General features: G+C 41.2%; 1 protein-coding gene across 1 annotated transcript in view; it reads right to left on the bottom strand.

Annotated features, from left to right (window-relative positions):
* Nucleotides 1-14291: 14291 nt before the first annotated feature.
* The window catches only part of LOC5516103 (ARF GTPase-activating protein GIT2), a 30290-nt gene continuing 17335 nt past the window's right edge, over nt 14292-27246 (bottom strand). Inside the window, exons 8-21 of the mRNA XM_032385922.2 lie at nt 26413-26458; nt 26063-26114; nt 25917-25989; nt 25470-25567; nt 25018-25129; nt 24419-24513; nt 19628-19675; nt 18874-18957; nt 17923-17991; nt 17600-17770; nt 17061-17304; nt 16591-16774; nt 16143-16206; nt 14292-15891 (exon numbers count right to left, since the gene is read on the bottom strand). Coding sequence (XP_032241813.2) covers nt 15694-15891; nt 16143-16206; nt 16591-16774; nt 17061-17304; nt 17600-17770; nt 17923-17991; nt 18874-18957; nt 19628-19675; nt 24419-24513; nt 25018-25129; nt 25470-25567; nt 25917-25989; nt 26063-26114; nt 26413-26458 — 1538 coding nt within the window. The 3' untranslated portion in view covers nt 14292-15693. The remainder of the gene's footprint in view (nt 15892-16142; nt 16207-16590; nt 16775-17060; nt 17305-17599; nt 17771-17922; nt 17992-18873; nt 18958-19627; nt 19676-24418; nt 24514-25017; nt 25130-25469; nt 25568-25916; nt 25990-26062; nt 26115-26412; nt 26459-27246) is intronic.

Here is a 27246-nt window from a genome sequence, read left to right as displayed (position 1 = left end):
GAGATTTGGTCTATGTTGTTGAACAGGGGCTCCTGGGTAACAGCCAGACACCTACGGGGCGTGTTGAATGTCGAAGGGGACACAGCGTCGAGGGAGTTCAACTCTCGGACGGAATAGATGCTACGCAGGGATGTCTTCAGGGACATAACACTCCGCTTTTATGTTCCTCAGATAGATCTATTCGCTTCTCGTCTGAACCATCAGGTGCCCTTGTACGTGTCGAGGTACCCGGATCCCGGGGCCTCAGCAGTGGATGCTTTCCGACTGAACTGGGGTCAGTGGACGAGCTTCATTCACCCAACAGTGATGCTCCTTCCTCGTATCCTGCAGAAGGTGCGCGAGGACAGGGCCACAACTCTCTTAGTGGCCCCGAACTGGCCGGGACAGCCCTGGTATCCTCAGATTCTGTCGATGCTAACAGGGGCACCCTATCGACTCCCCAAAGGCAAGACACTTCTGACACTCCCATTCGATCTGGAAGCTGTACACCCACTGTGCGAATCCCTCAATCTGACTGCATGGCCACTATCGGGAATGCATACCAAGCTATAGGCTACTCAGCAGCAGTGACAGATATTTTACTGGCTTCCTGGTCTGAGTCAACCAAGAAACGTTATTAGGGTCCCTGGAAATGCTGGTCCCAGTGGTGTTCTTCTAGGTCTGTGCCCCTTGACAGCACCTGTTAATGAAGTCCTTTCCTTTTTGACGGAAGTATTTTCTGAGAGACCTCTAGAATACAGGACATGAAAGGGATATTTAGACTGAAGCCTCCAACCCTACGGCTTAGCTCGACGTGGGATGTTAAATGCCTTCTAGAATTCTTGGCAACCTGGAATCAGCAGTGTACGCTTTCCCTGAAACAGCTGTCCATTAACCTGGGTGCCTTGCTGGCTTTGACCTCATCTGCACGGGCACATGAACTGGTCAAACTAGACCTGGACTTCAGGTCTGTCAAGAAGGACTCTTGGACTTTTACATTGGCAGAACACACAAAGGTGTCTCGACCAGGTCACCCGCCCAGGCAGATTTACTTGCCTGCCTATCCAAGCAACCCCAGGATTTGCGTGGTAGGGGCATTGCAAGAATACCGGATGAAGACTGAGAAGATCAGGAAATCTTCACATCTCCTGATATCTTACGTCAGGCCTCATCGGCCCATTTCTAGTCAGACATTGGCAAGGTGGCTAAGGACCTCTATGCGACTTGCAGGGATCTTGTGCCAGTTTACTGGCCATTCTACGAGGAACGCCTCAACATCTGCAGCCGCCAAAGCAGGGATCCCCCTAGAGGTCATTTTAGAAGCTGCAGACTGGTCGTCAGCACAGACTTTTAGGAAATTCTATTTGAGATCCCCAGAGAAGGGACAATTTTCAAGGGCTGTGCTGGACACACTGTCCAATACATGATTTAACATGAGTTTCCTTGTTATTCTGACCTTTTAGTCAGAACAGTTTTGTGATTATCTACATTAATTCACAGCTATTAATAGCTTGTATTTACATTTAGATATGTGCATTGACCTAACTTACTGGTAGAGTTGTTAGTTATTGTTTAGCCTTGGAAGGCTCCATGAACTATAGGCTCAGTGAGATTCAATAGAGTCCTGTATTTCAGTAGTTACTATGGCTTAATTAAAAGTTTCTTTAGTTACATTCAGAGTTATATTTATACTCATGCCAGTAACTCTACGAAATCTGCATATGTATTGGGAGTATCAGTCGGAGAAGGAGTGAAGAAAGGGTCAGTTTACTTACCTGACGGGGAGATGTAGCTCCTCGAACTCCTTCGTAGACTGATACGAGCAATACAGATCTCCATCCGGAGTGGACATTATACTGTTCCTCCCCGCCCTGTTACTGTCATTCGTTTGTTGATACCTCCGCACTACTCTCAAAGAGGAAGCTAGGAACGCCTGCAACTTTTTTAAAGGTGGTACCCAGACTGCGCGCGGCCGCGATCTGCATATGTATTGCTCGTATCAGTCTACGAAGGAGTTCGAAGAACTACATCTCCCCGTCAGGTAAGTAAACTGACCCTCCGGGTAAATATAATTTCCTATCGAGTTGGCAAAACAACAACACGCAACCCGCGGGGGAGTTGGCCAAAATAAACTGAGCAAATCCTCACGCGCAGTGGTGGGGTGGTGGTTACTAAAAATAGCCAGATTCGGAATCGACATGGCGCGCGAGTAATACCAAAGTATCTCTCTCTTATCTTATGCTCTCTTGGTGAAAAATAAAAAGCAACTTGCTGAAATGACAAATGTAGTCAAATTTAGTCTATAGTGTTGTGTTTATGTTTACTTTTTTTGCGCCCTATGTTTACCGTAATATCAAAAGTATTGGGACAAATAGCTGTGTGCTTTGGCGCAAGACCCTCTTTCCTGAGGGACATCAGAATCGGAAGAATCTTTATGAACACACCCTCAGGGATGGCAATAGAATTTTTTACCAAAAAGATAGGGCAATCAAACCCGTCTACTTTTAACTTTTATTAAGTCCCCCCTCTCCATTAACATACTTAGTATCGACAAATATCGACACAGAAATGGGAGACAAGCCTATATCGCTCTAAAATCTTGAAATCGAGGTTTTATTGAAGAAGCAACACCACAAGCAGAGACATTTACATCCCAACTAAGTTCATTTCGTGAATGAGCGCATGAAGGTATATCTCAGGGGATTTCTACTATGTCCGTAGAAATCTTTATGGTGAAGTTTATTCCTAACTCCTTCACTCACGCGGGAAGCCTGTGGTCGGATCAGACCTGTGCGGCGGCTACCTGAGGTGCCTTTGATGACTTCCTTTCTTCCATGTCTGAATCTGCGCTCTCATGATGAAGCATTCCAGCTGTAACGAGAGTGAATAGTTTCCCCAATTTTTAATCGATTTTGACTATTTTGAGCTGAATTTACCAAAAAAAAAACACCTAAAACAGATACCGTAAAATTCCGATAATAAGCCCAAGGGCTTATACATTTTAAAGGGCCTTTTTGGGGGGGCTTATATTCGGGGGAGCTTATTATTGGTCTTAATGAAACATTGACCATTGTCTATGGCATTAAACATTACTGTGTTCATGGCCCGGTTTTTTGGTAAAAATGATTTTATTGAGAACACAACCGTTACTACTTAACATGATCGACTTAAAATCGTTGATCAAAAATCGGTTACGAAAAGGACAATAAGAAAAGACTTTGTCAAAGGTTGTAACTAGGCCGACTTGAGAACAAATAACGTTGAATTGAACAGCCATTACCGTAAATGACCTAATAAACGCCCCCTTCTTAAGTACGCCTCTGATGTAATGAACGCCCCCCCCCCTAAGCTTACAAGTTTTTTAATAAACGCCCCTCTCTTATAATCGCCCTCTCTATAAAACACCACTATCCCCCCCCTCCCCCCCCCCCCCCGCTTCCTTTCCTGCCAGCTTGAAAACAAACGACATTGGAATTCCGGAAATATAAATGGTAATTTAATTGTCATCTTAATCAGCTTAATCAACACTGGTAAGCAAGAAGCGTCTTTTTCAATGTAAGGTCCAAAATAAGGGTACCGCTCTTTAACGTTCCTGATCTCATAGCTTAGGATGTCAGCAATTTTCTTTTGTCAAGCATCCAGGAATAACAAGGCCTACTTATCGTTTCCGTTTACTGCATACTTGCACCGTTAAATCATTTCATTTGTCGCACGGTAAACGCTTGCTACGCAGGCTATAATTTAAAGTGAGCCTGGCTGAGACTAGAGAACCTCACTGCACTTGAATGGATTTGTTATATTTTCATAGTTGTAAAGAACGCCCCTTTCTAATAAATACCCGATGGTCGGAGGGGAAGGGGCGTTCATTAGATGGCGGCGTTTATTATAAAGGTCATTGACGGTACTTGTTCAAAGGATGTAAATTGCTTTTATATAGCCCTCCGAGTATAACCCCCGGGGGCTATATTCGGGGGGGGGGCTTATTATTGGAGGGATTTTTGTGTTTCAAAGATTGGGGGGCTGCTCGTATTTTTAATATAATTAGCATATTGAGAGATTGCCCTAGGACATCATTAAGTCTATTCGGGCATAATTGAGTGCTGTGCTTATTACATGGTTTTCATTTTCTTGATTCATGTAATTTTTTTCTTGTTTAGCTTTGCCTGGATGAGAAAATAATTTTCTAATGAATCACCACAGCTCTTCTAAATGCTGTCTTTTCTGAAACTAAATTTTCCCTCTCAGCCACCTGAGCTAGGCATGTACTCCTCATGCAAGTTGTCACCGCTCCTCTCAAATCGTCCACGATCTTTTGTGTCATTCATAGTATTTCGGTTTTACATAGATGCAAATAACGTCCATTTATAGTGGGGTGAACATTTTAAAAAACCCAGTTTTTTTTTTACTGTAAAAATCAAAACTTCCGTGGTTTGATGCAACTCGCCACGCCACGGGTAAACCAACTATACGCGAAAGTTTTTTTATATCTTTTATTTGTACTTATAGTATAGTAATTCTAGTATATTATTCGAGCAAGGAAATAATAAAGAAAAAAAATTGTGCAGGCTGATCTAACCCCCACAAAAGCTTTGTGCAGCAAGAAAATAATTATACAAATTCATTCAAATGTCCTTTTACATATTGCAAAAGTAGCATCAAGAATTATTGGTTTACAATTTGTTTACAGACATTTTTTTTATAGAGAACGAAAATTGTATAAATTATATTCAAGATACTACACCCGACGATGTACTATAACCATAACCAACCCCTCCAAACTATGCATCAAAGTCGACGTCGCCAGGCCCGTACCCAGGATTTTTCTTGGGGGGGGGGGGGGGGAGGGGGGGGGGGTAGGGGTGCGTAATCTGAAAAAGTGGACCTAATTTTTCCGGAGGGGGGGGGGGGGGAATTCCTTGATAAAATCCGACCACCCCCGAAAGAACAAAGAGGGATTTTTTATGCCTTTGCATTATCTCCACAGGACGTTTATTGTCGGATTGGGCTACGTACTAGAGTGATCTAGCTGATGCTTTATAGTTTTGTCAACAAATAGCCCTTCTATTGACAACCAAAAGTGGACCATCGGTCGTTTTTTTTGGGGGGGGGAGGGGTACACCCCCCTGGGTACGGGCCTGGTCGCTGTTCATAGGTCCTCTATAGTGCATTAAAATATCATTAAAATCTACATAACATCGCCAATACTAATCCTTTATATTGCTAACAAAGCGAACTTTAGAAGCACACTAGCATACACACATTGGCACCAGTCGGGCCAAGACGGGACGCTAGCACAGTCTATTACCCGTGTAGTTCGGCAACCATGGACAGCTGTTTCGTCCTTATTAGGACTCGTCAGCATGGCATAGCCGGTTTGCCTCAGTTAAACTTCATCGGCAAAAAAACTGCAGGGCGACTTCGACTCGAACGAAGTGCTTTAAACCACAGCTCAGATCCATGTGGGATCTAGAGCTGCGACCGGGCTAGCGTGATGCCAATTGTGCGGATCACGCATGCGACCTTTGCTAGTCTAAAACTCCGTCGGATAGCCAAACTAGCTAACAAAGCCCTATTCAATCATATCATTGCATTGCCATCACCTATGCTCGCAACCTAACAGCAACTAACCTTATAGTCTCAATTGTAATATTCATACCATTGACTAGTACCCCACAATACCTATATATACGATGTATTGGGTGTGGAGGGGTAGCCATTAAGTTGGCATTCCTATATCAACGACAGTGAAGTTGCCACAAGAACTTGCTAGTCAAAATCTACTGAGATGGTTATACCGCCATAACACAGGACTACAGGGGAAGTGCAACTTAGTCCATACTCGTTTCCAGAGCATCCTTGCTAGTTATCGCATTATAAAGACTGTGATACAGAGAGACATCAGAAGCGAATGACTCTGGCTTCTTCCCTAAACAAAAGACAAAGATAACAATAGAGATGTCAAACCTCGGCATACGCAATCATCACAATCAGATCATCACAACAGATACAATGAGATTGACATTGAGGGACTGTGGTGGGGTGGGGAGTTTAGTCGTGCATTTTATTTTCTAGTCTGCATCTCGTTTATTATTTTTCTCTCTCTCTCTCCGGTTTTGGCTGCATTCATTTTTATTGGTTTTGTAATCGCTTTACCCTATGGCGTCACTCCAACCTATGGCGTCGTTCTACACTATGGCGTCGTTTTACCCTATGGCGTCGCTCTAACCTCTGGCGTCGCTCTACCCTATAGCGTTGCTCTAACCTATGTGTGGGCAGGATTTGCTGAGGCAGCGTGTAGTCATAGATAGCATATAAAATAAAAGGCTCTGTGAGCCAACTCGTGAATACTGCGGACGAAAACAAAATGTCCGAACCGCTGAACCACTGTCGTGAGTAGGACTAAAATTTAGTTTTCATACTTTTTGTATTACTATTGCATTTCGAGAAAGCCTTTTAAGAGCATGTCAAATTTCAGCTATTCTTTCCGGACATAAAACTGAATTAACCACCACAATTAATCACACTACTGTCATACAATTTATGCGTGTCAGTCTTGAAAGACACAAAATTGTGATTCGATGAATAAGCGGAGGCCATGTGTTTTGTTTTACGAATTTTTTAGTATATTGTAACATTTCGAAGCTTACAAAATCATCACCCAGTAGTGAGGCAAATAACGGGAATAGATCTGGACTAAGGCCGAGATAGCGCACACATTTATCTCTGATGTATAGCTCAGCCGAGATGCGTTGCCCAGCCTATTGCAATGGTAGTACAGGGATGAATCCTTGGTATGAAGATCAAATATGAAGAAGTCGCTATCGTTGTTGATAACAGAACAGCTGAGGTGGTTAGCCAGGGAAGCTAATTCCTCGTCGGCCTCACTGCAAAATAAGGCAAAAAATGCTATCAAGCAAATACCACAGATCGCAGCACAGCCTAGGAACTTTTAACTACAATCATGGTAAAAATCATCCAAAATTGAAGAGGGAGGGGGGGGGGAGACAGAGGGCGGGGGGGGGGGGGGGGGGGATAAATGGCGCGTTCCATAAAGTATGTGAAAGCAGCACTCAAGGCCTTATAACTTGGATGTTAAAACTCTTTTCGCGAAGTCCATAAACGCTAAGCTAATAGTAAATAGAATTAACTTTATTATAAAACAGTCCTGATTTGCGTTATTTTGACATTATAGGTTCTATAGGAGCATTCAAGTCAAAACAAAAATAGATTATGCGCGCACGCTTTTTTAATGTCACCGGAAACCTGTGTCACAAGGCAATGTGACCACGATTGTAGGTCATGTGACCACGATGTAGATCATGTGACCACGATTGTAGGTCATGTGACCACGATTGTAGCTTGCCATATTTACTCGACTTTCTACTGTTTTTAACTATCATAGCGAATAGTTAATTAAGATCCTCACGTTTGTTCATCTACATGAACATTAAAAACAGTTTGAAATAAAAATAACTTGATCCCCTATTATGACAGTTTATTTAAGACATATTAGATAAGACATATTATATTTAGGAACAGCCCAAAGCAGAGCCCCACACATATTGTATCTCCAAGAGCTGTTCGTACATTCAAGAGCTGTAATAAAATTTGTGAAACTTACACAAATGTGAAAAATTATTGCATTGCAGCGAAAAGGTTGAATCGGGCAATTTACATCGAGTAAAATTTAACATAATAATATATAATACAGATAACAAGATTCAAGGATAATACAAGTTAAAAATAATGATAATAATATGCTTTACAAATAATGATAATTATAACTTTATTCCAATAAATACCAATACAGGTATATTAGGGTAATATACAAAATAGGTTGGCTTATATGCCTATCCTCTATTCATAATATTTAATTACATCATCACAAAATTTCAGGACTAGGCTCGTAATGGAGTCATCTGTTAAGCTCATAATATACAAAAAAAGGTCTTTTGGCCTTAACAGTTTGAAAGAGTTATTGATTGCAAATAGATCATTAAAAAATACTCGACGTATATCATCGACATAGTCGCATTCCATTAAGGTATGGTACTCATCCCCAACCTTATTTTTTTCACATTTTTCACAAATCCTTAATTCATAAGGTAAATTTTTATAGCGGCCTGTTTCAATTGCTAGTTTGTGTGCCGAGACACGCAATCTAGTCATAGATTGTCGGCGTCTAACATTAGCTTCTGATAAATATTTTTCTAGTTTAAAATTTGTCTTGATCTTGCAATAAGTGCGTAGCTTTCCACTATTTTGATTTAACTGTGCCTGGGTTCTCCAAAATGTTGCATAACTTTTATATAGTACTTTCTTAATATATTTTCCTAGGGTATCGAATTTGTTGGCCTTCAATATCTATTTCCTGTAGTGTCTTTAAATCACACCAAGCAAATAGGGAATTGATAAACCTTACAGGGACATTAGATGTTGAAGAAAGGCTGATCTTCGCCGTTTCCCCCACTAAGGTGTTTTCATATATCCTACTTTTTATTCGGCACCAATATTTTGCCACCAGGGAAGAAATTTGTACTATTAGTGGGGCTTTTCCCAGTTCTCCATATATAGTTTAATTTGTAGTTTTTGAGTGGACTCCTAGTATACGCTTGAAAAACTTCAGTTGTAGTTTTTCGAAATCATTGGATACTTTGAAAAATTTAGTCTTAAAAATTTTATACGATGAAGCCCTTCCTAAAAGGCATGTACCCCAAATTTCACAACCGTACAGTAACACTGGTACAACGAGTGACGAAAACAATTTCAACAGTACTTGTATTGACACATTTCCAACATTTGACAGACGGTTAAAAATACAGTGGTATACAGTGGTATACACGTATACAGTGGTATACATATGATTGTGCTCATACAAGCAAAATTTTTCTTGCCGTGTGGGGGAGTGTGGAAAGTTGATCTTGCATTGTTATTTTCGACAGATTCCGCTGTAAATTTTGAACATGAAATGACGAATATCGTAGTGTATAAAAGTACATACCACGGAAAACTATGGGAAATTTTTTTTTGCTACAACACAAACAACGAAAACAGTATTTTACAAAATCAAAACAGCGCGCGCTCGTTTGAAATGGCGTGTTTTCTAGTGCGTGCGCGAGCACATGCAACCGGTGTTTGCAGCGCGCGCAGATAAACGAAAATTGAAAACTTTACCTTCAAAACCCTGCAGTCTTCGTTACTTTTATTGTCCTTTTGTAAGGATGAAAAACACATTTACTAGAAAAGATTGAGAAAGAGAAGTTGTATTTTTGCCCGCGAAGGCCCCGGCAAAAATTTATACGCCATCGCTGTTGTCAGCACGGCAAGAACAATTTTGCTAGGTCTAATTTTCCCACAGGTAGCCCAAACTCTTTATTTGTCCCTATTGGTTTTACAGTAAACATTGTGCGAAAATCAAAATTAGTGAAAAATAAATAAACAGTGTTGTGTCGTGTCTTCGTTCGTTTAAAATTTCAAATCGTGAATCTTGAAAAAGGCCAAAGAACACGCAAAAAGTCAACATAAACACAACACTAGACTACACAAGTCTTTTCAACCAGTTCTTTTTTATTTTTCACTAATTTTGTTTTTCGCCCTATGTTTACCGTAAAATCAATAGGGAAAATAAAGAGCTTGGGCTACCTGTGATTTGAGCGTCCGTATAGGAAATTTTGACGAACTCCCCTATATGTCACGCGTCCCTATACGTCAACAGGTAGCGCTGCGGCCGAATAACGAACTCAGGCTTTTCTCGCTGAAATAAAACTCCACCGCCTATAGGTAGACTGTAGAAAATTGCGTTGAGACTGTGGTAGTCTGAATAAAATTGCCAGCCTTGTTCCATAAACAGACGGGGGTGATATCTAAGCCCAAAGGGTTGCACTTTGGGTGTGGTCCACAAAATTATTATCCCTATTATAAGAGACATTATATTGGGTGTTGTTGCAATTGTTAATCCTAAGAGATAGCACTGCCGTTAGGTACCTGCAACAAAAGCAGGCAGTATATTAATCGCTCAGTTGCATTGACCTGTAAAAGAAGATTTAGGCGTTCCGCGAAACTGTTGAAGCCAAAACCTCTAAGAGACAGCAGAATCGGAACAATCTTTGAACAGACCCTAAGGGATAGAGTTTATACAATAAAAGGTAAGACGATGACTCCCGTCTACTTCTATGGTAAGTACCCCCTGTCCCTTTAACATTCTTAGTATCGACACAGAAATGAAAGACAAACTTATCGCTCTAAAATCGTAAATTTCGAGGTTCTAAGGAAGAAACGTCAACACAAACAGAGACATTTACTTCCCAACTAAGATTATTTTATTAATTCGAGCATGAAGATAAATTGGTATGTCCGTAGAAATCTTTGAGGTGAAGTTTACTCAGCCTCTTTCCCAATTCCTTTATTGGCGCGGAAGGCAAGCCTGGGGTAGGATCAGACCTACAACAGCTTTACAATGAAACAATGGCCAAAACTTCGGGGTTTGATGTTTCTCGCCCATATCATTATCAATCAATACTTATTAGGACATTACATACCATTGGAAGTCCGCTTTAATCATCGTTTCGCTTTTTTGGCGCCCTAGAGCTGTGTACGTCAAGAATTTCCACGTAAACTTCCAGGAATTCCTGTTTTCTACGATTTTTAAGGCCGCCATTCTGAAAATAGGCCCAGGCCCTAACGCTTTTGAACATAATAGGTTTCCCGCGCTCGCGAAAAACGAATAGTTACATATCCTCAGCACTCCCTATTGTTATGCCACGGGATACTAAGTTATGGGAAGCACCCGCTCCTGGCTGTGGCAAAAGGGTAGCGATGAGGGTAGTTACATATCCTCACCACTCCCTATTGTCATGCCACGGGTTTACTAAGTTATGGGAAGCACCCGCTCCTGGCTGTGGCAAAAGGGTAGCGATAAGGGTAGTTACATATCCTCACCAATCCCTATTGTCATGCCACGGGTAAACTAAGTTATGGGAAGCACCCGCTCCTGGCTATGGCAAAAGGGTAGCGATGAGGGTAGTTACATATCCTCACCACTCTCTATTGTCATGCCACAGGTATACTAAGTTATGGGAAGCACCCGCTCCTGGCTATGGCAAAAGGGTAGCGATGAGGGTAGTTACATATCCTCACCACTCCCTATTGTCATGCCACGGGTATACTAAGTTACGGGAAGCACGCGCTCCTGGCTGTGGCAAAAGGGTAGCGATGAGGGTAGTTACATATCCTCACCACTCCCTATTGTCATGCCACGGGTATACTAAGTTATGGGAAGCACCCCCTCCTGGCTGTGGCAAAAGGGTAGCGATGAGGGTAGTTACATATCCTCACCACTCCCTATTGTCATGCCACGGGTAAACTAAGTTACGGGAAGCACCCGCTCCTGGCTGTGGCAAAAGGGTAGCGATGAGGGTAGTTACATATCCTCACCACTCCCTATTGTCATGCCACGGGTATACTAAGTTATGGGAAGCACCCGCTCCTCGCTATGGCAAAAGGGTAGCGATGAGGGTAGTTACATATCCTCACCACTCCCTATTGTCATGCCACGGGTAAACTAAGTTATGGGAAGCACCCGCTCCTGGCTGTGGCAAAAGGGTAGCGATGAGGGTAGTTACATATCCTCACCACTCCCTATTGTCATGCCACGGGTATACTAAGTTATGGGAAGCACCCGCTCCTGGCTATGGCAAAAGGGTAGCGATGAGGGTAGTTACATATCCTCACCACTCCCTATTGTCATGCCACGGGTATACTAAGTTATGGGAAGCACCCGCTCCTCGCTATGGCAAAAGGGTAGCGATGAGGGTAGTTACATATCCTCACCACTCCCTATTGTCATGCCACGGGTATACTAAGTTATGGGAAGCACCCGCTCCTCGCTATGGCAAAAGGGTAGCGACGAGGGTAGTTACATATCCTCACCACTCCCTATTGTCATGCCACGGGTATACTAAGTTATGGGAAGCACCCGCTCCTCGCTATGGCAAAAGGGTAGCGACGAGGGTAGTTACATATCCTCACCACTCCCTATTGTCATGCCACGGGTATACTAAGTTATGCGCAGCACCCGCTCCTGGCTGTGGCAAAAGGGTAGCGATGAGGGTAGTTACATATCCTCACCACTCCCTATTGTCATGCCACGGGTATATTAAGTTATAGGAAGCACCCGCTCCTGGCTGTGGCAAAAGGGTAGCGATGAGGGTAGTTACATATCCTCACCACTCCCTATTGTCATGCCACGGGTATACTAAGTTATGGGAAGCACCCGCTCCTGGCTGTGGCAAAAGGGTAGCGATGAGGGTAGTTACATATCCTCACCACTCCCTATTGTCATGCCACGGGTATACTAAGTTATGGGAAGCACCCGCTCCTGGCTGTGGCAAAAGGGTAGCGATGAGGGTAGTTACATATCCTCACCACTCCCTATTGTCATGCCACGGGTATACTAAGTTATGCGCAGCACCCGCTCCTGGCTGTGGCAAAAGGGTAGCGATGAGGGTAGTTACATATCCTCACCACTCCCTATTGTCATGCCACGGGTATACTAAGTTATGGGAAGTACCCGCTCCTGGCTGTGGCAAAAGGGTAGCGATGAGGGTAGTTACATATCCTCACCACTCCCTATTGTCATGCCACGGGTATACTAAGTTATGGGAAGCACCCGCTCCTGGCTATGGCAAAAGGGTAGCGATGAGGGTAGTTACATATCCTCACCACTCCCTATTGTCATGCCACGGGTATACTAAGTTATGGGAAGCACCCGCTCCTGGCTGTGGCAAAAGGGTAGCGATGAGGGTAGTTACATATCCTCACCACTCCCTATTGTCATGCCACGGGTATACTAAGTTATGCGCAGCACCCGCTCCTGGCTGTGGCAAAAGGGTAGCGATGAGGGTAGTTACATATCCTCACCACTCCCTATTGTCATGCCACGGGTATACTAAGTTATGGGAAGTACCCGCTCCTGGCTGTGGCAAAAGGGTAGCGATGAGGGTAGTTACATATCCTCACCACTCCCTATTGTCATGCCACGGGTATACTAAGTTATGGGAAGCACCCGCTCCTGGCTATGGCAAAAGGGTAGCGATGAGGGTAGTTACATATCCTCACCACTCCCTATTGTCATGCCACGGGTATACTAAGTTATGCGCAGCACCCGCTCCTGGCTGTGGCAAAAGGGTAGCGATGAGGGTAGTTACATATCCTCACCACTCCCTATTGTCATGCCACGGGTATACTAAGTTATGCGCAGCACCCGCTCCTGGCTGTGGCAAAAGGGTAGCGATGAGGGTAGTTACATATCCTCACCACTCCCTATTGTCATGCCACGGGTATACTAAGTTATGCGCAGCACCCGCTCCTGGCTGTGGCAAAAGGGTAGCGATGAGGGTAGTTACATATCCTCACCACTCCCTATTGTCATGCCACGGGTATACTAAGTTATGGGAAGTACCCGCTCCTGGCTGTGGCAAAAGGGTAGCGATGAGGGTAGTTACATATCCTCACCACTCCCTATTGTCATGCCACGGGTATACTAAGTTATGCGCAGCACCCGCTCCTGGCTGTGGCAAAAGGGTAGCGATGAGGGTAGTTACATATCCTCACCACTCCCTATTGTCATGCCACGGGTATACTAAGTTATGCGCAGCACCCGCTCCTGGCTGTGGCAAAAGGGTAGCGATGAGGGTAGTTACATATCCTCACCACTCCCTATTGTCATGCCACGGGTAAACTAAGTTATGGGAAGTACCCGCTCCTGGCTGTGGCAAAAGGGTAGCGATGAGGGTAGTTACATATCCTCACCACTCCCTATTGTCATGCCACGGGTATACTAAGTTATGGGAAGCACCCGCTCCTGGCTATGGCAAAAGGGTAGCGATGAGGGTAGTTACATATCCTCACCACTCCCTATTGTCATGCCACGGGTAAACTAAGTTAGGGGAAGCACCCGCTCCTGGCTGTGGCAAAAGGGTAGCGATGAGGGTAGTTACATATCCTCACCACTCCCTATTGTCATGCCACGGGTATACTAAGTTACGGGAAGTACCCGCTCCTGGCTATGGCAAAAGGGTATCGATGAGGGTATGCTAGAGTGTGTGCACCGTCATTAGGGGGGGGTGGGTGGGGCTCCTTTCTTCCCAGAATGAGTCAGGACATTATCATTATATATCCCAGGTACACGTGGGTATCCACACCCCTAGGTACTATCTTATTGGATAACTCTAGATTACCCCGTGACATTCCAAGTACGTTAGTAGTGAGAATAGCCGCGCCACCGGTAAAACAATTATGCGAGAGCTTTTTTATATCATTTATTTGTACTTTTCAAATAGTATAGTAGTTTTAGTATGCTATTTTTTAATGTTATATATTTGGATTCCCTATAAATTGGTCGTAAATTGAAAAACCTAAGGTAAACGTTTTGAGATTATATATATCACGTGGGCATGGATCGAAATCTTGATTTAGTCGTCATTAATATCAAAACATTTCAAAAGAGGATATTTTCACGCGTAGCAAATCTCTCTCACCGCTACTTTCTGCTTTATTTCTACTAACTTGACAACTCTGATTTCTTGTAGTCTCCTATGTAGCTACCAATGACATGGACACATTTTCTTAGATAGTAAGTAACAGCGCCATCCCCCTACTTAATGTTGTTACCTATTTTTTGGTGAGACTTCTTTTAGATTCTATCAGCGCCCCCCCCCCCCCCCTCCCCTTAAAATATGGCAACCTATGGCTTGGTCACATTACATGACGTTACACCTATGCCACGTATTGTCCTCAAGCAGACAAAATTATTACACCCGTAACTCAGTGCGCTACGATTTGTATCAAAACAGCAACTGACATCAGGTCACGTAATGTATCCATCAAGGAATTCAAGTCACGCAACGAATCGGTGTCATGCTCTACATCAGGTCACGTAACGCAATGTATCCATCAAGAAATCAGAGTTACGCAACGCATCGGAGTCATGCTCTACATCAGGTCATGTAATGTATCCATCAAGGAATTCAAGTCACGCAACGCATCCCATTCCTGCTCTACATCAGGTCATGTAATGTATCCATCAAGGAATTCAAGTCACGCAACGCATCCCATTCCTGCTCTACATCAGGTCATGTAATGTATCCATAAAGGAATTCAAGTCACGCAACGCATCGCATTCCTACTCTACATCAGGTCATGTAATGTATCCTTCAAGAAATCCAAGTCACGCAACGCATCGGTGTCATGCTCTACATCAGGTCATGTAATGTATCCATCAAGGAATTCAAGTCACGCAACGCATCCCATTCCTGCTCTACATCAGGTCATGTAATGTATCCATCAAGGAATTCAAGTCACGCAACGCATCCCATTCCTGCTCTACATCAGGTCATGTAATGTATCCATAAAGGAATTCAAGTCACGCAACGCATCGCATTCCTACTCTACATCAGGTCATGTAATGTATCCTTCAAGAAATCCAAGTCACGCAACGCATCGGTGTCATGCTCTACATTAGGTCAGGCGATAGTTCCATCCGAGCCGTGTAAAGCGACTCAAGTCTCAAAATGCACCAACATCAAAGCAGTAATGTACATATATCCCAGTTATATGACAAGCCTTTAATAGGCGTTGTTATATGACAAGAATCGATAGACGTAGCTTAGGGGGGTGGGGTGGGGTGAGGCGAGCTACATAATGCGCCCGGTAAGTCTACTCCACAGAGAAGGTCGTGACGAGTTGCTTGGCCGCCTTGGCGATGTCGTACGCGCACTGGATGACTTGCTGCGTGAGGAAAGCCATGTCCACGGTGTTGCCAGGCAACACCGCACTCTTACATTCCACCTGCAGACGAGCAGCACTGCTGACCATCAACTGCAAGGACACGCGCACTGCATCGACATCCGGGTTCTAGAATGCAAGTCAGTAACACGTGACTTTTTAAGATTGCGGCTGAATAAGGAAACTTTCATTCGCCTCTCTTCCCACTCTTCGTCTCATCCATTCTCCGCGCATAATCCTCTCTCGGTCTCTATTCCCGCTGAAACCCTACAGAACGCTTACTGCGCAGGCTACTGCAAAGGCAACTGCATTGAACTGTTTTTGGGAACGGGACAGATGCAAGTGAGGCGCATAATTTACATGAGAGCTTATTTTTTTACCTCGGGGAAAAGTCCAGCCATGTCGTTAACGGCGGTGTATATATTACTGGAACAAGGTATAAACCTGAAAAAGACATGAGTGATGATAAGGTTTTCATAAATAACATCAACTGCCAAATCATCCAAGGCTCCTTGCTTTACCTACTTCGTCTACCCTTAGTCACGGTAGTAGCACTGCAGAACATTGTTGCGTTTATCCTTGTAACACTAGGTGTAGTGCGTTATCCTGTCACGCAAGGTGTGTTGCATCATTCCCTTGTCACGCTAGTTGACTTGTGTACAGGATCATTTTGGGTCCTGTACAGTTGCGTTACCTTAATTGGTCTGTCACGCTAGGTATGTTACTTTAACACGTCACGCTAGGTGTGTTGCTTTACCTTGTAGCTCTATGTGCGCTAACTAGTCACACTTGGTGTGTTGCGTTACCTTGTCACGCTCAGTGTGTTACCTGCTATGTCTGCCTGCTTGTGCGGACAGGAGTAGCTCCTGGATCTTCTTGGTGATCTGCTCTGTGCATCTGACCACGTCCTCTTGGGAAGGCTCAAACTCACGCGCTGCTGCAGACACCATATCCTCGGCCTCATGGATCAGGCGCTCGGCCTCCTCGTCGATCTGGCTATCAGTTGGTTCACCTGGTACGCCAAGAAAATAAGAGGCTATCGATGCAAAACTCATGTCGAGTCATATAATAGAACATAGAGTCAACACTCAAGTCACCGTACACAATGCATCCGGGACAAACAAAGCATTGAGCATTCTCTGACCAAAAAATTGCCATTTGCACCAATGTAGACACTCCCAACAGGTGAAGTGTTTCTTCGTGTTCTGGCGTTTATTTCTCTTGCCCGTGTTAATAAGTTTAAAGCTCTTTCTAACTCCCCTGATGCGTTCACATACCCCCCCCCCCCCCCTACTTACGTCTCCCCTCTGAGGCGTTAATGCGTGGGGCCTCCTCATCATCCACGTCTTCATTGGGTACGTTGTCGTACGGGTTTGGCTTCTTGCCACCAGGCGATTGATCACTTCTCTGTTCCATAGCTGGTGTTTGAGCCTGCGATGCGTTCTTCTTCAGCAGGGCTCCTGGGCATGCGTAAGGCGTGATTTCGTCGATATCCACGTGATCATCGTCGTCATCATCTTCGTTTGGTGCGAGTGGAATTTGCTAGAAAAAGATAACAAAATCTTATTCTTGAACTTTTTATACTTGAAACACTTATAATTATTATATTATAATATCTGTTATCAGCACTAGCACATCAAGGTTATTATCAGCACTAGGTTTTCATAGAAGTTCCCTTATTTGTGCCACATTCACCGACATTGTATTTGTCAGGCTAAGAAGACAGTCGACATTGCTGTAATATTCGGAGCCGGTTTTGGTCGGTAAAGGAGTAGTTGGATTAATAGAGGTTTAACAACCTACAAAATGAAGAATACTTCGTTTAGAATGCACTCACCGGCATTGCGTTTTCCAGACTAAGTAGAATGTCTGCGTTGCTGTACTGATGAGCGTTATCGTAAGTATGTGGCGAGGTCAAGCTATCGAATACAGAATCGGCCTCAGGGAGATCGTCTGCGACCCCTAGTTGCCGTTGGAGTATCAGCTTGTCCTCGCGTAACTTCTGAACCTATGTATAAAAAGAATGAGAATCTCTTCTAGTGAGGGGCAAATAATTGACCACTTAGAGACCAACGGGTGGGGAAACTCCTAGGAGAATAGCGAACAGCCCCAAAATTTAATAATTTTTATTAAAAAAAAGTGCATTCAGCATTCACACACCACTGACTGGAGCTCCTGTATGCCTTGACTCATAGAAGCGTTAACTTGTAACAACTGCTGGATGCGAGCCTGAGGAGAAAGAATGGAATTCAAACAGAGTGAACAACACAAAGAGTAACAGTTATTTCACAGTAGCAAGAAATAAATAAATAAATAAATAATCGAATATAAATAACTTCAGAAAGACAGAAGAGAAATATTTTGATTTATATATATATATTTTACTTATATTCTAAGGTGGGCATCAATGTTTTTATTCCATGGATTTTTGAAGACAAATATCGAAAACTTAAGTTTTTAAATTGCAATACACAATATTAATTATCATAAAAGAATAAAGTCGAGTTTAAATTTTCATTGTCTTTTTGTTTTTGTTTTCGGTGAAACGAAACCCTATAACAATAGGCCACTATAAAGGGTTATAAAGTTAGGAGAAGTTATAAGTTAGAAAGTTGAGCAGAGAGTTGACAAGCGATAAAAGAGAAGATGCACGTCCTACGCTGCCCATTTCTCCCGTTAATTTAGATGACTATTAAAAAAACCCTTCAAAAATGTTTTTAAAATTAGACCAAGGTAAAGTAATCCTTCGCGTCTAAGTGGAAATGCGGCTTCTATTGACTAAAGTATATAATTGGACTTTAAATGGGGAAATAGTGTCCTAAGGGAAGTGCCATTGTCAGCCACACCTTTGTTATTTTTTTCATTTAATATTGGAAGGCAGATAATGCGTTAAAATCTCGAAATAACCGTCTATTAACAAAGTAAAATACTTTATTTTAAAAATTCAATCGAAAACGCCACATTGGCTTCCCCAAATCAGCCGATGGAAATGGATGCTTTTCCCACTTGGTATTTTGCTAGAAGACAAAATGGCGGCTGACAAAGGCTGTTTGTAAAAAAGCACTCCCCAACTCCAATCTAGCCTACGCGCCTGGTGGGGATTACAATTACCTCCGCTGTGGCTAATGCACGCTTTAGCTCAAGATAATTTTCCATTGGCACCGTGTCCTCCAGAACAAAGCTTGTCGAAGTGCCCTAAATAATGCACAAACAGATCAAATTTTGAATGGACTTCAAAACATCTTTTTAAAACAAGTCAGCAAATTAAGTGGTCTTGTTCAGTTAAAACATCCAACAAAATGCTATAGGGACTTTAAGATATGAGCACGGTTACGAGTACGGCGACTGTAAAAAAACAATGAATTTAATTTGAGAATTGAAAGGATGCACGTGAAAATGCTTTTGTCTGATAGATTTCCAACCGTTCTCCGCCGAAACACCACGTAAAATTCCAAGTTATACGGTCTGGCGAGTACGTGGCCGGTTGGAGTATAAATTCACCTTTCTCTGTTTCCTATGCTAGAATTAAAGTTTACGGTTAATTACAGTTTGTTCCTGAATATAAAGTCTAGATAATTTTATTGAAACTATAGTGGAATTTGTCGCTTAGCGTTAAAGTGTTATCTCGGTCACTCCGTCCTAGCCGTAGCCGTTGTCGCATCTTAAAGTCCCTATTATTTCTACCAGGATAGTAGTAACAGGCCTTCAAATACTGGCGGGGTGGGGCGAGGGGGGGGGTCCATACAGGAACATCAAGAAAAAGAGGTGGCAGCCACGCCCCTACTGGTCATTACCTTATCATTACCTCATCATTACCTCATACCTCAACTGAAGGGTGTGCTTCATAGGCCATTCTGCAACATACCTTTTCAATCGAACTAAGTTTCTGAGATCTTGGCAGGACTGCATTTTGCTGTGAATTTAATAAAACGTGACTAGTGATTAAAAGAGCTTATGATAATATAGCTATAGATACGATCCTTTCATACTTGAAGGCAAAACAATGAAAGGAGCATATAAATTTAAAAATCCAAGCAATTGGTTTACTAGTATGTATCACTCCAAGAAGCCGTTTAACTGCACATAGTAATTAATTAATTGACAAACTAGGTTGTGTGACAAAGAAGAGTCACCAAATTTGACAATGTTTTTTGTGTTGAGATCTTGTCCCTTGTTCAATAGTACTACTCTACCTCAATACAGATGTATACCTGTTCAATAGCACTACCTCAATAAAGATGCATACCTGTTCAATAGCACTACCTCAATACACATGTATACCTGTTCAATAGTACTACCTCGATACAGATGCATACCTGTTCAATAGTACTACCTCGATACAGATGCATACCTGTTCAATAGTACTACCTCGATACAGATGTATACCTGTTCAATAGCACTACCTCAATACAGATGTATACCTGTTCAATAGTACTACCTCAATACAGATGTATACCTGTTCAATAGTACTACCTCAATACAGATGTATACCTGTTCAATAGTACTACCTCAATTCAGATGTATACCTGTTCAATAGTACTACCTCAATAAAGATGCATACCTGTTCAATAGTACTACCTCGATACAGATGCATACCTGTTCAATAGTACTACCTCAATACAGATGCATACCTGTTCAATAGTACTACCTCAATAAAGATGCATACCTGTTCAATAGTACTACCTCAATACACATGCATACATGTTCAATAGCACTACCTCAATACAGATGTATACCTGTTCAATAGTACTACCTCGATACAGATGCATACCTGTTCAATAGTACTACCTCGATACAGATGCATACCTGTTCAATAGTACTACCTCGATACAGATGTATACCTGTTCAATAGCACTACCTCAATACAGATGTATACCTGTTCAATAGTACTACCTCAATACAGATGTATACCTGTTCAATAGTACTACCTCAATACAGATGTATACCTGTTCAATAGTACTACCTCAATTCAGATGTATACCTGTTCAATAGTACTACCTCAATAAAGATGCATACCTGTTCAATAGTACTACCTCGATACAGATGCATACCTGTTCAATAGCACTACCTCAATACAGATGTATACCTGTTCAATAGTACTACCTCAATAAAGATGCATACCTGTTCAATAGTACTACCTCAATACACATGCATACATGTTCAATAGCACTACCTCAATACAGATGTATACCTGTTCAATAGTACTACCTCAATACAGATGTATACCTGTTCAATAGTACTACCTTAATACAGATGTATACCTGTTCAATAGCACTACCTCAATACAGATGTATACCTGTTCAATAGTACTACCTCAATACAGATGTATACCTGTTCAATAGTACTCCCTCAATACAGATGTATACCTGTTCAATAGTACTACCTCAATAAAGATGCATACCTGTTCAATAGTACTACCTCGATACAGATGCATACCTGTTCAATAGTACTACCTCAATACAGATGCATACCTGTTCAATAGTACAACCTCAATACAGATGCATACCTGTTCAATAGTACTACCTTAATACAGATGTATACCTGTTCAATAGTACTCCCTCAATACAGATGTATACCTGTTCAATAGTACTACCTCAATAAAGATGCATACCTGTTCAATAGTACTACCTCGATACAGATGCATACCTGTTCAATAGTACTACCTCAATACAGATGCATACCTGTTCAATAGCACTACCTCGATACAGATGCATACCTGTTCAATAGCACTACCTCAATACAGATGTATACCTGTTCAATAGCACTACCTCAATACAGATGCATACCTGTTCAATAGTACTACCTCAATACAGATGTATACCTGTTCAATAGTACTACCTCAATACACATGTATACCTGTTCAATAGTACTACCTCAATACAGATGTATACCTGTTCAATAGTACTACCTCAATACAGATGTATACCTGTTCAATAGTACTACCTCAATACAGATGTATACCTGTTCAATAGTACTACCTCAATACAGATGTATACCTGTTCAATAGTACTACCTCAATACAGATGTATACCTGTTCAATAGTACTACCCCAATAAAGATGCATACCTGTTCAATAGCACTAACTCAATACACACGTATACATGTTCAATAGCACTACCTCAATACAGATGTATACCTGTTCAATAGCACTAACTCAATACACATGTATACATGTTCAATAGTACTACCTCAATACAGATGTATACCTGTTCAATAGTACTCCCTCAATACAGATGCATACCTGTTCAATAGCACTACCTCAATACAGATGTATACCTGTTCAATAGTACTACCTCAATAAAGATGCATACCTGTTCAATAGTACTGCCTCAATACACATGTATACATGTTCAATAGCACTACCTCAATACAGATGTATACCTGTTCAATAGTACTCCCTCAATACAGATGTATACCTGTTCAATAGCACTACCTCAATACAGATGTATACCTGTTCAATAGTACTACCTCAATAAAGATGCATACCTGTTCAATAGCACTAACTCAATACACATGTATACATGTTCAATAGCACTACCTCAATACAGATGTATACCTGTTCAATAGTACTACCCCAATAAAGATGCATACCTGTTCAATAGCACTAACTCAATACACATGTATACATGTTCAATAGTACTACCTCAATACAGATGTATACCTGTTCAATAGTACTCCCTCAATACAGATGCATACCTGTTCAATAGTACTACCTCAATACAGATGTATACCTGTTCAATAGTACTACCTCAATACACATGTATACCTGTTCAATAGTACTACCTCAATACACATGTATACCTGTTCAATAGTACTACCTCAATACACATGTATACCTGTTCAATAGTACTACCTCAATACACATGTATACCTGTTCAATAGTACTACATCAATACAGATGTATACCTGTTCAATAGTACTACCTCAATACACATGTATACCTGTTCAATAGTACTACCTCAATACACATGTATACCTGTTCAATAGTACTACCTCAATACAGATGCATACCTGTTCAATAGTACAACCTCAATACATATGTATACCTGTTCAATAGTACTACCTCAATAAAGATGCATACCTGTTCAATAGTACTACCTCAATACAGATGTATACCTGTTCAATAGTACTACCTCAATACACATGTATACCTGTTCAATAGTACTACCTCAATACAGATGCATACCTGTTCAATAGTACTACCTCAATACAGATGTATACCTGTTCAATAGTACTACCTCAATACACATGCATACATGTTCAATAGCACTACCTCAATACAGATGTATACCTGTTCAATAGTACTACCTCAATACACATGTATACCTGTTCAATAGCACTACCTCAATACAGATGTATACCTGTTCAATAGTACTACCTCAATACACATGTATACCTGTTCAATAGTACTACATCAATACAGATGTATACCTGTTCAATAGTACTACCTCAATAAAGATGCATACCTGTTCGATAGTACTCCCTCAATACACATGTATACCTGTTCAATAGTACTCCCTCAATACAGATGCATACCTGTTCAATAGTACTGCCTCAATACACATGTATACATGTTCAATAGTACTACCTCAATACAGATGTATACCTGTTCAATAGTACTACCTCAATACACATGTATACCTGTTCAATGGTACTACCTCAATACACATGTATACCTGTTCAATAGTACTACCCCAATAAAGATGCATACCTGTTCAATAGTACTACCTCAATACAGATGCATACCTGTTCAATAGTACTACCTCAATACAGATGTATACCTGTTCAATAGTACAACCTCAATACAGATGTATACCTGTTCAATAGTACTACCTCAATAAAGATGCATACCTGTTCAATAGTACTACCTCAATACAGATGTATACCTGTTCAATAGTACTACCTCAATACAGATGTATACCTGTTCAATAGCACTACCTCAATACAGATGAATACCTGTCCAATAGTACTCCCTCAATACAGATGCATACCTGTTCAATAGTACTACCTCAATACAGATGTATACCTGTTCAATAGTACTCCCTCAATACAGATGCATACCTGTTCAATAGTACTACCTCAATACAGATGTATACCTGTTCAATAGTACTACCTCAATACACATGTATACCTGTTCAATGGTACTACCTCAATACACATGTATACCTGTTCAATAGTACTACCTCAATACAGATGCATACCTGTTCAATAGTACTACCTCAATACACATGTATACCTGTTCAATAGTACTACCTCAATACAGATGCATACCTGTTCAATAGTACAACCTCAATACAGATGTATACCTGTTCAATAGTACTACCTCAATAAAGATGCATACCTGTTCAATAGTACTACCTCGATACAGATGCATACCTGTTCAATAGTACTACCTCAATACAGATGTATACCTGTTCAATAGTACTCCCTCAATACAGATGCATACCTGTTCAATAGTACTACCTCAATACAGATGTATACCTGTTCAATAGTACTACTTCAATACAGATGCATACCTGTTCAATAGTACTACCTCAATACACATGTATACCTGTTCAATAGTACTACCTTGATACAGACGTATACCTGTTCAATAGTACTACCTCAATAAAAATGCATACCTGCTCAATAGTACTACCTCAATACACATGTATACCTGTTCTGATGGAGCATGTTCATCATCAGACGGCACTTCATCGTAGTCATGTGACATGTCCTCCTCAATCGGGAATATACCAGAGTCCATATACCCTATGAAAAGTCCATAGAGTTTTAATACCAAGCTTTTACCATTATATTTTTATGCTATGTAGACCCTTTAGTGGAATGTACTTTACTTGATGTAGCATGGAGACTATACCACATGCATTAGGCTTGAGAATTCATGCAGTGTGCACTAGACCTCTGAGACATAGGTGTTACTTTGGGTAGGATTTTATTGAGGTATTTTAATTCTTTGTCCCTTTAACTCTTATTTTAACCACCATGGGAATAGTCAGGGTCAGGGGCAGATCTAGGGAATGGTCCAAGCAGGCCTAGACTGTGCCTATTTTTAAATATTTAGCTATACTCCACAAATCTCAAAGGGAATTCCTAGTTTTGATTGACACAAACTCCATAACTATGAGGATGTTGTCGTGATCTGATGTGAACTTAATCGTTTTTTCTTCAATGGTTGGCTAGTGAGGTTCATGTTCATGCAAGGTGACCACGCTAATGCTCGTCGCTCTGTCAAAATACAGGCATGTCGCCTACCTTGTGCAAGATCAGGATTCGAGTCTTGCTCCCTTCGCCGAGCTTCATTTAAAATATCTATGATGAGTGTAGTGAGCTCCTGGGCATTAAACAATGCGAGTTTCTGTCTTCCCTGAAATAAGAAGCAAAAATCTTTATGTAAACATACTGTATTGTGACTGACAAAACTAATTGTGAAATTTTAAGCGTTAAAGCGGCACCAGTTTACTTCCGTCGGGCCAACAGAAACCTCAACCAATTAAAGACAAAAGAATCTATTAGAATCTGCGCTTATTTAACAGGAACATCCTTGAAGAAACTTCCAATAAACACAGCTTTTACAATTTTGAAATGTTTTTCACATTGTCTGTTAAAAAATCATTGGAGATTGTTATGTAATTGACTGGCAGTAAACGTGTGCGATTGCGACTTTAAACAATCTACACCAACAAAACCCAAAATGAATAACTCACCTGATTGCGTGTAGATGAGAATCCAGGGTTTACAGGTAAGAAGGGGACTGTAGTTGTGTCATTAACTAGTGCACTGTGGTTTTGATTTGCCAGCCATACTAAAATGCAAATAACAATTGTATACTGGATGAATTGTCTAAGATGTGATTCAAGTATACAGTAATTAGCCAAGCAAATCTTACGAAAAACTGCATAACAATATCCAGAAACATTACAGACAAACGTTTTAAGTAAACAAGTCAGTAGTTTATTTTTATTTGATGTTATTCCATGTTCATTTAGGTAAGCTTTATTTTTATTATAGGCATTCCTGTTTGTATAAATGCTCAACCTCTGTGAAATGCTTCTCATGGCAGTACAGTGTTTTAGTCTTTTAACATAAATCTAAAGCTATACCATAAAATAATGAAAAAGGATGTCTTTGTACACATGAAAAGTAAAACATACTTGAGTCACATTCTCTTCTGTCAACTTCATCATACACATCAGCAGCAAGCTCTTCAAATAGGTGGTTGCTGAGCTGTAAAATGAATATACTATCACACGGTTGTCTAAATATTTTATTGTCCAGTATTTGAATGAAGGATACTCACTGCTTTTAATTTTAACTTTGCTTTCTGTGCATCTACAGACAGATCCAGGCAACTACAAAAATTAAGAAAAAAGTAAAACAGAAGAGTGAAATCGGGTGAAATACAGTAAATAATATGTGAAAAAACCCAAGCAATACAGGTGGATACAGATAATGCATTCATACATTCTCTGCCTAATTTTTGTGATAATGTTCATGAACATTCTCACAAAAATTAGGCTTGTTATGAGGACCAAATTCTGGCCCCCCCTTCTAATGCAGATAAGTTAATAGCTCTGTAGTTACTCTGCCAGTTGGCATGTCCACCCTGACTCTCCAATGACCGACACTCGAACAGTTGAGTAGACTTACCTGTCAGCAATAGATGGTATAAGGTATCTAGCTCCACTATGGTGATCTGGAAAGACAATAGAAGTCTTTTGAGAAAGCCATTTATTTTAGAAACACTTTAAATGCAACATTATTCTTTTCAATAAAGCTTAACTGAGAGCTAAAATTTAACAATCAATAAAGAATGTTTGTTGCATGCTAAGGATCTTATGTGTACCACCAAATTCATTCATTCATTTAATCATTCATTCATTCATTCATTTGATACATATCTTTCAAAGCTGCAATACGCTTACACTATCTCCCAATGTCAAGCCTCGGACATGGTTTTCAATCTATTTCACTATAAATATTATTGATTATTATAATTATTGTAATTTGATTGTTGATTCTTTACGGAGGGCCACAAGTTTGTATCAAATTTTCAATACTGTCCAACACTGTCCCACATAGATAATTTGTCATTTGGAATGTCCATTTGTCAAGCACTAGTGGCAAATAGCCAAATGGAAATAATGCTGTAGGATGGGGGAGGAGTGGCTCTACGAATCAATCCATAACCAATAGTGGATTTGGTGAAAAGTTAGGGGGAGGGGTGGTCCCCCATACTTAGCAGATACTTAACACTGCAAGTAGCATGGCCAAGGCATAGGGCTATGGCAAATGGTGGATTTGGTGGATATGGTGTAAGGGAGGGGTGGTCCCAAAGCAGTGTGTCAATCTTCGAGAATGTGACTGATAATTTAGAGCAGATGGCCTGTTAAATAGCACAGATTTTGGAAATTTTTTTTGTCTCTTGTGGGTTGATGTTTCCATCGGCCCTCTTGAAGTAAACTGGTGACAATGGGACTTAAA

The sequence above is a fragment of the Nematostella vectensis genome, chromosome 4 (assembly GCF_932526225.1).
Source record: "Nematostella vectensis chromosome 4, jaNemVect1.1, whole genome shotgun sequence".
Classification (NCBI taxonomy): Eukaryota; Metazoa; Cnidaria; class Anthozoa; order Actiniaria; family Edwardsiidae; genus Nematostella; species Nematostella vectensis.
This window is presented reverse-complemented; position numbering and strand designations above follow the sequence as displayed.